This window comes from Meleagris gallopavo, chromosome 1, assembly GCF_000146605.3.
Source record: "Meleagris gallopavo isolate NT-WF06-2002-E0010 breed Aviagen turkey brand Nicholas breeding stock chromosome 1, Turkey_5.1, whole genome shotgun sequence".
Taxonomy (NCBI): domain Eukaryota; kingdom Metazoa; phylum Chordata; class Aves; order Galliformes; family Phasianidae; genus Meleagris; species Meleagris gallopavo.
Window position 1 is genome coordinate 11537390 of NC_015011.2, and position 12589 is coordinate 11549978.

The window sequence follows — 12589 nt, forward strand, 5'->3', positions numbered from 1 at the left end:
TTCCAGATAGAAATGTATTCTTTGGTTTTAAAATCAGAAACGTTCTTCATTTTGCTCCTTGAAGGGATTTTACATATTAAGCAGTCAAGGTACTCCAGGTTTAGATATTGTCTTACATTGTGCAATACAGGACCAAATAAAGGCTTTGTGTTTTTTGGTACCTTCAGCAACAGCAGCATTTCATCCTATTTAGGAAAAGAAAACAGTGCAGAAAAAGGAAAAAGAACAGTTTTCCCAGAGTCATGGTGTGATAATTTTGCAGCTTCAGGTTTTAAAATATGAATGTCTCCTTCACAGCTCTTTTCTGGCTGACTCCAGGTTTCTATGATTGTTATTTATTCAGTGCTGATAGTATGTCTGACATTGTGCAAATATAGAAAGAGATATTCATGTGGACTCTCTGCCAGGATTTCCTAGTTGTCAGTGGCAGTGTTAGCCTCTTCAAGCAAAAGCTTGAGGCTGTTTTTAAAATGGAGATGTGTAACCATCCCTCCAACATGCAGCTATGGGAGATACTGCTCAGCTGCACCCAGCAAAGCCTTGGGAGAATGGACCCAGTGGCATTTAATTAAGTTAGGACAACAGCAGCATGTGACAGCTCTGACTGATGAAATCTCTAACAAGAGACAGTCTTGATAGTTTCAAAAGCTGGAATTGTTTTATGGAAAGGTAACTGGGAGAACCAATCCTCCTGAATTAACACCTAAAGAATCAAACAAAGACTGTTGGCCTGAGTGCTTCATGTCTCGTTTTTAAAGCTGGTGTATCCATAAACTTTCTTAGAACTTATCTGTACGTTCTACTAACAGTCCATGTGCTTAGTTCATCCTCGCAGTGATGTTGGTGTCCCTCAGATTGTTACTGCTACTGGCTTTCTCAGTATCTTTCCAATGATAGCAGTGGAAGAATCAGTATCTTTCCAATGATAGCAGTGCAAGACTTCGTCAGGAACGAGTACCTCATTGACCAAAAAAAACTCACAAAATCCAAATCCACAACCCAAAAAAACCCACACATTCACTGGGGCAACACATTCATTAGGGCAACGCAAGTCACATATAGGAGTCAGCATCAAAAAGCCACACTTCCAGAAATGAATATTTTACTGAAGCAGACAAAAAGATTCATTAAAAATACACAAACCTTTGAGGTTCTGAAAGCTGAAATCAAATGTATTGAGTTCAATCCAAAGCTATGAAGAAAATTAAAGAGAGACGTATCAAATCTAATGAATAAATTGCAGATCCTTAGTTAGTCAGACCTTTTTTTTTTTTTTTTTTTTTTTCCAAGGAAAAGAGAGCCCTCATATTTCTTTGCACTCCAAAAAGGCTTCCCTCTGCTTATAAGCAATTTGTACATGGAAAAAGATATATGGTTTACACTCAGAAGAAAAGTTTAATTAATTCTCATTTTACAAATCCTCCACAATATTTATTCAGAAGATTGGCAAATTCTAGAAAGTTCACCCATCCCTGAAGGAGAAGTTTTGTAAACAAATCTGGCAACAAATTTGTATTAACAGCAGCAGCCCTGCTAATCTGTCAAGACGTAGTTTGTTTCTGACACTCGATTAAATTATTTTTTGCTTAAGAATAGAAAGTAATTTACTACAAACAAGCTGTTTAGCTGGGACATGGTGAGTGCCCCTCTGAAACTTCACAGGGCATTTAATTCATTTTAGCAGAAAACAAGTAATAATACGCTTAGCACAATTCTTTTTTTCCTTTTTCCAAAACAGAAGCAAGGCTGAATTCCTGTATTCACAAAAGAGCAACAATGTTAGAGATTTCAAGGTCTGTAAACCCCATTTACAGTATATCCCGCGACCTAGACCAGCATTAATGCACATCCTCTGGACACAAATGAAGGAAGTGTTTTAGGCTGTGGTTCCACAGGCACTTTCTTGCCCGGACCCTTCATGTCCTGGCCACTTCTTCCTGGACACGTCATCCTCAGTTCTTATCCAGAATCGATTCACAGTTTCCCGGGTCTCAGCTAGAGATGATTAGAAATCTGCCATTAGTGTCAGCTAAGACAAAAGATACATGTATGGACATTATTGCTCTTTACCACTTCGAACCAACTGGACCACCTGGTGTGGGAATATTTTGGGGTCAGTTTCTTCATTCTAAAAAAAATTTGGTATTTCATCTCACTGCTTCCTCTTAGGATGGGAAAATAATTTGTGAATTTATTTTATGTCATAGCTTTCATAAAGCTGTGTGTAGCCTGGGGTAGAGGCTCAGCTGGTGCAAATGTCAGCAGAGCCACAACAGCTCATACCAGTGAGGAAGCTGTCCAACCTTCTTGCCACATCCCCAGCTCCCTCAAACCTAAAAGATCCAGATCCCAGTGAAGTCAGTGAGAGCTTTCTGTGCTGGATCCAGCTCTGCTGCACAGCCACTTAAGTATAGCACTTAAGATATTGGGCTAATGTTAGTAATCTTTTTCTGCCTACTACAACACCCAGACTGCCTGAGCTAGCCTTTGTCTCAGGCAAAAGCCTAAGGAAATTGGCTGGTTTTGTGTTGCATCTGAAAGGTCACTCCGTGTCCCCGTGGACCAAGAGGTATGGGGGAAGTAGGAATTTGTAGCCAGCTTCTTATTTATTTCTAGAAGTTGTCAGCTTAGATATTTTAGCTAATCTTAGTCATGGAGGAGTGAGATGATAAAAGTGTGGGTTTTAGAGCATCGCATTTATAGGTGCTTCAAAACATATTTATAAACATCTGCCATTCTTGCTTTTCAAGTTCTTCTTTAGATGGAATTTTAATGTATATTTATGGACACTCAGGGCAGTGCTGTTCTTTGCTTCTTCTCTAATACCACATGTAAGGACTTTGCTAAGTGACTCTCCCTGTGAAGCAAAGAAAATTCACCTAAAACCCCAGCAACTTGACTTCACACAGGAAATTTATTCACTACTATTATTGTGAAGCTCTTTAGTACTTAAATAATTCCTCATTTGGGATAATCTATGACAATTTTTTTTTCCAATCAGCACTGGAGAGGAAAAATATAAGGATTTATACTTATGTGAAATAATTTATGAAATATAAGCAAATTAAATTTGCAGCCTCTTGCTTAATTGGGGTTCATGCTATTTGAAAGAAGATGGAGTTGTAGCTATCTCAAATATGCTACATTTTCTCAGGTTGAAAAATATTACTCTTTCACACTATTGACTCTGATTTCCTCTGTGATCTAATCCTTTTCTTCACATGCTTAGTGGGCAGTGTCACAGCTACAAGCAATAACATACCAATTAACTCGGAGGTACTGATGGGACATCTAAGTAGTTTTAAGTCAACGTATATAAACATTATGTTACTGGCTTGAAAGTCTGGACATTGTTTGCAGCTGGAAGATTTGATTGCTTAATTGATTCTGAATTTCAAATTGCTTTTGCACATCAACCACTGGTTTGAATCTGCTCCAGATGGGCAATGACTGGAAGTTGTTATAATCTGGCATGTATTTGGTAGCATAGATAAGTGAGTTGACGGCCTCATTAAAAGTATCTCAGACGTATGCACTGATTAAAAAACCCCTCATCGCTGGCTCAGCAGGGGCTTGGCGGAGGGGAGCTGAAACGCTCTCTCAGCCCTAAGGGCTCTTTCTGGCTTGACAATGGACAGAAGTTTCTTTTACTGCTGCCCACAGAGGTGCTTGTAAAATATGTTATAGTTCAGTGTGTCTGCCTATCAGGGAATGCAATATTGGGATGGGACAGTGCTTGTTTTCACTGCAGTCAATGGAAAAATACAGCACATCACATCCTGAAGAACAGGGTTAAATATGTTCGCATCGATTGTGTCCTGGTAATGCTTCTTTGTTTCCCGAAGAAGCCTGGTGTGACTATATAGCACGTCTGTGTTTCATTCAGCTCAAGGCAGGTGAGCTAAATCTGATCCTGAATGACTTCTCGTCAATCTGACTCCTAGTTGCTATAGTGTTAGTCAAGTACACTTGCACTTTTTTTCACAACCTTTGAACTAAAGTGAACATGGTCTCTCCTCCAAAGCATTGTGACTCAATTCCCGCAACTTTTTTTTTCTTTTCTTTTTTTTTAAATGAGAGAATGTACCATTTTGAATGACAAGTTTGTCAAAAACACTGACCAAGTTGACATCCCTGGCACATCTTTAATATGCTTTGTAACCCTGCCTACAGGAACTCAATGGCTTTCCCTGCAGACAGCTGGATTTCTGTGTGGCACTAGATGGCAATATTCCCTCAGCTCCAGCGGCGGTCAGGGGAGTGATGCACAGCAAGGGGACACATTCTGACTTTGTTGCCTGTTATCACTCACATAGCTTGTAGGAGCTAGGTTTTGTGTCACTCATGGCAGTCTGAGCTGCAGAAATTTTTCCTCTCTCTGTATATTCCCTCACCTATCTTTACAGCTTCACAGTTCTTTGTCAAAGCATTTGTTGGACAGGTATGTTTATGGCATGGGCTCTTCCATTTCATTAAGAAAGCTTTTGTGTTCTCAGGCAATTTCATGATGTTTGTGCTCAGATCCACAGGGAAGAAGTATCTGCGTCTGGAGTACTGCACTGCTTTCTGCTGCCTTCTGCCTATTGATGTGGTGATAGACTCAGTCAGGTCATTACTCAGCTGCAGTGTTGCTTCATACCACTCATCGGTGGCTCATTTTTTTCACTTGCGTTTGTTATCAGTTAAAATAAGCATTGTGTGAACTCAGCGACCATAAAAAGTGCTCCTGTATCTGTACTCAGATGAATTTGGCCCTATCCTTGTTTGATATCACTAAAGGTTTTTTTTCTGATCTCAAAGCCCACAGGCAGCAAGGATCAGAGCCAGCTATGAATATTGCATTACCTTCTTTGTGTGGCTGAAACTGTGTTTGTCTTCAGGACACTCTTTTTCAGACCCGGATGTATTGAAATAGCACTTCACATTTCCCCCACCACATAATCCTTTTCCCAGATGACAGACTTATTACCATGCTGCCACAGTTCTGCCCAGGGAGGTGGTTGAGTCACCATCCCTGGAGGTGATCAAGAAACATTTAGATGTTGTACTAAGGGACATAGTTTAGTGGGGAAATATTGGTGGTAGGTGGACAGTTGGACTGAATGATCTTGCAAGTCTTTTCCAACCTTGGTGATTCCATGATTCTAAGATCCTAAAGCCATTCCCATTACCTCCCTTATTCTCTTATTGCACATTTCCATGTCCTCAGATCAGCACTCAGCTTCCCATGTCCTGTCTTCTTCTTTCTTCCACTCCTCAACCTTCCCTGAGCTTCCTCAACTATTTCCCTTTACCATCAAACATGCTATAGCCCCTGCTTCAATCCTCTACATCATAAATCTTTGTCCTCATGTTCTCATGCCACATAGCTGAGAATATCATGGTGCTACTGTGGTGGTATTGCTGAGCACAAGAATGGTGATGGTAGGACTGAGGTTATGCACCCTGCAGCTGATGTGCAGTAATGTGATGGAGAGAGAAGCTGACAGGATCACCAGGAACACAGAGCCTTGAATAAGTCACTCTGCACTTACTTCAGACCCCTCATAAAAGAGCATTGTCCTCCGCTGTGAAGTACTGAACAGTCCTCAGCCCTCCTGTTCCAAAGATGGAGGAACTTAACAGTTTTAAGAAACTGTCCCCCTTGAGTGACGCTCCGCCACGTGAGCCCCCTTCCTGTACCCAGCTGTACTCTTTTCTGTTAATTCCATATGCTTTTTGAAAATAGTGAATATAGAAATATTTTATTTGTGCAAAAATGCAAAGTCATTTTTACTGAATACAATCAATCCCTTTTGCTGAATAAAATAGACAGAATGCAGTGTGGTTTGTGATGCAAAGGCCTGTTTAAATAATTCTTGGTGGTATATTGAACTATACACCAAAGTGAAGTGCATCACGTTGTGTACATAGAAACCTCAGAGTTTCTGCACCCATATTTGCCCAGAGCATTCTTTCCTGTTGCATTTGCATCATTTGCTACTTCAAGTCCTTGTTTATATATTTACCAATCATCCCAGGTGGCCTGGCAATCACAGTAACAGACAAATTTGTAATCTGCAGTAAATACTGTATCCCAAGGTACAATGTTTCACCACATGAGCTCAGGCCCCAACCCAATTTCCAACACTCAGGAGACTTCATTGACCTCAGTGCATTTTTCACTGAATCTTAATGTATACAGGATTTTAAAGACAGCTCACATGATTAAAATTCAAGTTACGTATGTGGTTGGACAAGAGGTAGCATTTATTGCAGGTTTTGGATGTTCTAAATTACCATGTCTTTTTGATCTTGAACCACAGAACACAAAGTAGTTTCTGGTAACATCTACTTTTGCTCAACTAAGTGAATAATGAAGCTTGTGTTTCACTGACTTTAATGTTTTGTTGAAACAAACAAACAGCACAAGGGAAAAACATTTTGCAACAAAATGCTGTTTAAAGTCATGATATCTTACAATTAGCACCACTGAACTTAGCACTCTTTTTCTGCGGGGCCCTGGAGAAGTCACTTGACCTCTCTGTAGGGAGAACTCAGTTATGGGTATGGATGGGGCCCTGGGCAACCTGATCCAGTGCTTGTTTACAACCCTGGCCATGGCAGTGGGGTTGGAACTAGATGATTTCTGAGGTCCCTTCCAACCCAAGCCATTCTACAGTTCTAGATATGTTCCTGTGTCTAGAGCTTTACTGAACTAATTTCAGTGTCTTATCAGTGCTTATAAATATCTCAAGAGCAAGTGTCAAAAAGATGAGGCCAAGCTCTTTTCAGCCTAGCAACGGAACAAGGGGTGATGGGCACAAATGGGAGCCTAGAGAGGTCATGGAATCTCCTTCTCTGGAGATACTGAAAACCTACCTGGATGTTTTTCTGTGCAACCTACTGCAGAGAACCTGCTTTAGAAGGGGGTTGGACTAAGGTGATCTCCAGAGGTCCCATCCAACCCCTATGATTATGAGATTCTGTGATCTACTGCCTACCTCCATCCACATTTGTCATTACAAAACAGGAAGGAAGGCAGAGGCTGAGCAGGCAGGATGGAGTGGATGAAATGGGAAGGATTAGAACTATGCCTTAGTGCCCCCAAAAGTGAAGGCTCAAATTCTCAAGTTATGGAATAAGTAGGAAATGTCAGACTCCTGGTATTCATTTTTATTTTGCAAATGTTCTCATCCATAAAGCGTATGACTATTGGAGCAACGAGATAACTTGTTTTCAGTTCTGACAACAACTATGTTTCCAGGCTTCTGTGTCTGCTTACTCAGATTTAAGGCTGTCCTTCACTTAAACCTGGATGCCATAAAAGCCCTTGATGTGATGGAAGTGCTTCTTATTAACAGACACCTAAGTTAATTATCAAGATGACTTGCAGGTTTATGTGTCTACAAATCAATGCTAGAAAATAGATGGCCCAGATATCTGTCTGGGACGTTTTTACATAATTGCATGGGATCGGTTACTAAACTTGCTAAGCTGGGATCATGAGATTAAGATAGCCTGGATACTCATGGCTTTTAGCTTGCTCTTGTTACTCACAAATAGTACAGAGGAAGCTTTTAGCTGAGAAGTCAAATGAAATGGTGCGTAAATTTTTGGTGTAGGATGGTGAGGTACTCTTTTAATATTTTAGGAAAGGTTACCAAGGTAGCGGATGGAGAAGCTGTACTGTTTAAAGAGAGAGGATAGGAAAATAAAAGCTGACAATCTGAGTAATTTGATTGGTCAAATACCAATAAATACCCTTGACCTGAAGTTGGATCAGGGGTGGGGAAATTCTCATTAAGCTGCTCAATTCTTAGTGGGTATTTATCGCAATAAGAGCAAAATGCCTCTTTTCCTGTGGGTTGGCTACACAAAAGAGAGCCGCTGCTCTGGCTGAAATAGCCATTAATGAGAAAATTATGTCCTGAACCTCTGAAGTATTTGAAAAGTGAGAGAACATTTTTTCTGTTAACGGACTAGAAGTCTGTTGAAAATTAAGTGCACAGAAAAAGAGTCCTGAAGCTGCACATGTTGTTATGCAAGGAGACTGCTTCTCTGATGCCAGCCTGTGTTAAAATTCCTCATTTTCTTGCGGACAGGCAATTGGAAGTTTGCATGTCAGATTTTGTTCTTTTCTACCTGATATCTTCATTTTCCATGTGCTTTATCTCTACATCCCAGCCTAAGATGGGGGCAGTCTCTCACATGCTGATCTGTTGGTCTTTTCCCTGAAACAAAGACCCTTAGTTTCTTGAAAGGTGTAGCACCTACCTCTCACTCTCTCCATTTTATCTGATACTCCAAAAGACATTTTTTTCAGAAATGTCTTTTTTCAGCAGTGCTCTAAAATGCCCAGGTTTCAAATCATCTTGAAAAACAAAGAATGATTAAAACCTCAGCTCCTTCCTTGACCTTTTCATGTACTCCAATTAATTTTTCCCTCCCTCTGCTTCGCCTGCAAACTCCCTGTCTGCACTCTTGCCTGCACTGCCCTGACCTCTTTTCATCTGGCTGCTTTATACCCCACAGATTTCATCCCTGTCCTTCTTGCAGAAGCAAAGCTCATTGCCAGCAAGCTCCTCCTGCCTTGCTCACTCTTCTAACTCATCTCTTCCTCAGCACCTCTATATTTGCCAATATGGATTTACTTATTGATATTATTTGATTTTCTACCAGTTTGGGGCTCTCTTAACTCTGGTATCTTTCTCGCATTCCTCACAACCTGGCAAGACAGATCAGGGAGCCATAGAAACCATCTCAGCAGGGGAATACAAAAAGGAGAGGCCAAGGGAGGCACTGAAGGTACTGACAGTGCATTAAAGAGGAAGAAAGACCCAGAGCCCTTTCTGCTCACAGGCACTCCTCCCACAGCTGCTCTTTGCCCCCTCCTCCCTTGCTCTGTGCCTCCCCCTGTCTCCCTGGTCACCTCTGTGGGATCTTCTCACAACATGCTTGAACGAGGCGGCTTATCAGGGAATACCTGTAAGCCCTGAAGACGGATTTTAAAAAAAACATATTAACTGTTCCACTGGGAATTCACACAGCACCTGAAAGTTGCTGCAATTCCAGGAGAAGCTGGGGAGAGGCTGGCATTTTAAGCGCGTATGTCTTCCAAATGCTTTTACCATCCATGTCTCTAGGGTCCCTCTATGGTGTCTTTGGCACAAGATGTGCAGGGAAAAGTCTGATTGGTATCTTTGGATACTGAGTTCCTGTTGAAAGTAGATCCATGTGAATTCTCACACAAAGGACAGACAAAACAAAGATGTCGAAGTATGTATTTGTAGGCAAAAAAAAGAACATCAAACAACAAAGCAAACAACCACCACTACCAACAAACTCCCCAAAGCAGCCAAAGAATGAAGAGAAAGAAAATAAAGGCTAAAAAACTGTGATCTCTGAGTTCTCGCATGGTTTGGCTATTTGGATGGGAACTATCTATCAAAGTCGATGCTAAACAAATGTAAACATGTATCTTTCAGACTTTAAAATTTAGCCTTTGTTCTTCTTTAGCTCTTCTAAGAGTAAGAGAAATAGCAATATAATGGGATAGATTAGACATTACAACTAGAAGGAGGGAAAAAATCTAGCAGCAGTTTCACGCTGTTCTGGTAATTTGTAAAACATTATGTACTTATTGCCCAGGCCTTGTTCATGTTTGTGCACACAGATCTCATCTTTGTGATACGTCCGTTCAGGTCCAAAGCATCTTTGCAGACCCAAGAAAAGCATGTGAAGGGCTGAGCAATGATGTGCTGTGTAAAGGAACAGGTCAGACTTTTTTTTCTGCTATGAATACATATGCATTCATATCAGCATAATTAGGTCATTTGAGGGTGAGGTTTTCCATATATATACATATATATTGCTAATGTAGTATCTAGGCCCACATTTCGCAGCGCAGTAGAAGATAAGCTTCCTCAGTAACAGCCTGGTGCAGCATGTGCTTCCAGGTGACATAGTGTGACCACACTTGCTTGAGGCCAAGTCCATATCTGGACTCAGCAGGCACTAGAAGCACAGCTCAACCACCAAATGGATGTTTCTTACAATTCCCTGAAGCAGTATCACCGGGACAGCCACAGCATCATGCAGAACCGTCCAGAGGTATATCTAGAGGCTCACAGATTGGTGTGGTTTCTCCAGAGCTGTGTAAAACCTGAATCACTAGCTCCAACTTCTTCGCAGAGCTGATAAGTTTGTGTGGAGAACCAACTGACAAATTCCTGAGCAACTAGATCTAATTGGGCCTGTTTTGGGCAGGGTGTTTGACTAGGTGACCTCCTAGTCCCTTCCAACCTAAATCATTCTGTGAGTTGATAATGATGCACCTGTATCGCATCCAGTTCCACTAGTTCCAGTATTAGTACCACCTCGATCATATGCTTCACCAAAAATGCTAGGACTGCGCTTAGGTAAAAAAGTAAAAGTTGCACAAGTGTACTGTGGGCTAGCTGTCTAAATGCCCAATCCAAGGAACCAGTGCACTGGTGTTCCGTGCTGTTCCTGAAATAGCTACGGCAAAGTTGACCTTGTCACGTGCATGTGCTGCAGTCTCACCTCCAGGTATGCAGTGCATGTTCCAAGTAATTCTCTGATACCTGGTGAAATGAGAAAAAATCAGGTTTCTGGTGTAAGAAAGAAAGCGTGAGTATTTGATCCTGGTCTCTGAAGTGAGCACTTCATTTGCCAGAGCTATTAAAACAGTGCAGTATTACCACATTTAGAACTTCCTAGGTTCTTTTCATAATGCTTCACTAATAAGATCACTGCAGTGAAAGGATTATTCATAACTGTTTTCTCAAGTGTGGCCCAGGTCTGTGGCTGGAGTGTGAGCAAGGAGCAGTTCCCTGACAAGCAAACAAGCTGACGGTGTTTAGAAACTCCCTTAGAGACACAGTCCTTTGTTTCATTCCTCATGCCACATGACAAAGAGGAAGAATTTAGGTGGAGCTGATTGTAAAGGAGGGAAAACACGCCATGGTCTTCCTTTAGTTGGCATCCTGAGAACCCGAAGGACAGGGTTGTAAAGACGATGAAGAGCACGTTCCTTCTCTTCATTTTGCTGGGAGTAGTATCTGGTAAGAACATGATTTCATTACACTGCTAAAATTAGAACACTGTTGGCTGTTGTACTTTCTCTTGGGAACTTTATAATGCATATTTAGGGATCAGACACGAATGGAAAAAATCAAGTAACAATTATTTTCCTACTGAAATAGATTACAGCAGTGGTTACAGCAGTATAATGAAGAGAATATGACCCCTCACAAGACTTTTTTTCTGGAAGTGGCACTTCAGTGTGCAATAGCTGCTGCTCAGTGTGACAGTGTTGGAGTGGGAAAGGAGGTCAGTTCTGCCAGAAATGCTATCTACTCTTAATATTGTAGCATTGTTCTTTCAAATATTGTTAGCATTTCTATTTGATGAAGTAAAACTGAACAGAAAAACACTTATGGAGAATATTAGGAGGGTATCAGTATTTTTGCTCACTGTAAAAACACAAAAAGTTTGACAGTACATACATGTTAGCAACTTAAAATGGATCTACAAACTGCAATCTGTGTGACTGATGGAGTTGCTTGTAGCAAGCTGTCTTCTCAGGTAGCATCACCTTGCTCTCAAGAAACTGAAAGAATTCTTCCAGTCCTCAGAAGACTGACAGTATTTGGTGTTTTCTTTGATGCTCCCCTGCAGTTTGTCAGGGCACTGCATGTGAATCTCAACTGGTCCTGAAGAACAGTGTTTGTCTAACCCATGTGGTTATGGGAAGAGAATAGCTTGAAGATATGACTCAAGCCCTCTGTGAATGTTAATGAATCACAGGTAATTAGGGCTTGAATATACATATACTTCCAAAAGCCATTCTCATAACTGCTTTATATTGGGCTCAGAATTTGTTAATGATTGGGACTGGTAATTCTGATAAATAATGTATTAAATTTATTCAAGCATAGTTCATGCTCTGAAGTGAGGACGTAACCAAGGATTTGTGGAAACAGAGAGAGGGCTTTTGTAAAGTCAGCTGAAAGAAGAAGCCATTTAGATACAGTATAGAAAATTTCAGTTAAAAAAAAAAGAGCAAAAAGTAAGCACTTATGGTTTAGAAAGACTAAAAGACAAATCCTAGTAAACAGCCAAGGAACTATTCAGAGATAATATGAAAATATAAACGTTTTTCTCCCTACATTTCTAAATGTTATAAATGATTTAATAGACTTTCTAAATGGTTTCTGTCAATGAACTGTGACTTGTTTTAAGTACTGGATACTGAATACTGCCCACAGGTTACATTCAGCACTCAACTCCACTTGTGAAAGTGTATTCCCAGAAAGCACTCTCAGCACAATCTCATTTACAAAGGCAATGTTTGTTGACAATGATTTCCAGAATCTTTAAGAACATTGATACAAGATTAGTCCTTCACTGGGTTTAGGAAAGAGGGACCATACTCCCTGCTTTGCCTCATGGACTCACCTATCACTATTGTGTTTGCTTCTTGGGAAGCAAAGAAACTAGGACACAGGGTCTGTGGTCCTATAGGGAATGATTATTTGAGAGTTCAGTAACAGAAGCAATGTCTGTCACACAAACACAAATCATT

General features: G+C 40.7%; 1 protein-coding gene across 1 annotated transcript in view; it reads left to right on the forward strand.

Moving 5' to 3' along the window:
- The first annotated feature begins 10781 nt into the window (after window positions 1-10781).
- The window catches only part of CDHR3 (cadherin related family member 3), a 31913-nt gene continuing 30105 nt past the window's right edge, over window positions 10782-12589 (forward strand). Inside the window, exon 1 of the mRNA XM_031552936.1 lies at window positions 10782-11066. Within this exon, the coding sequence (XP_031408796.1) occupies window positions 11021-11066 (46 nt within the window). The 5' untranslated portion in view covers window positions 10782-11020. The remainder of the gene's footprint in view (window positions 11067-12589) is intronic.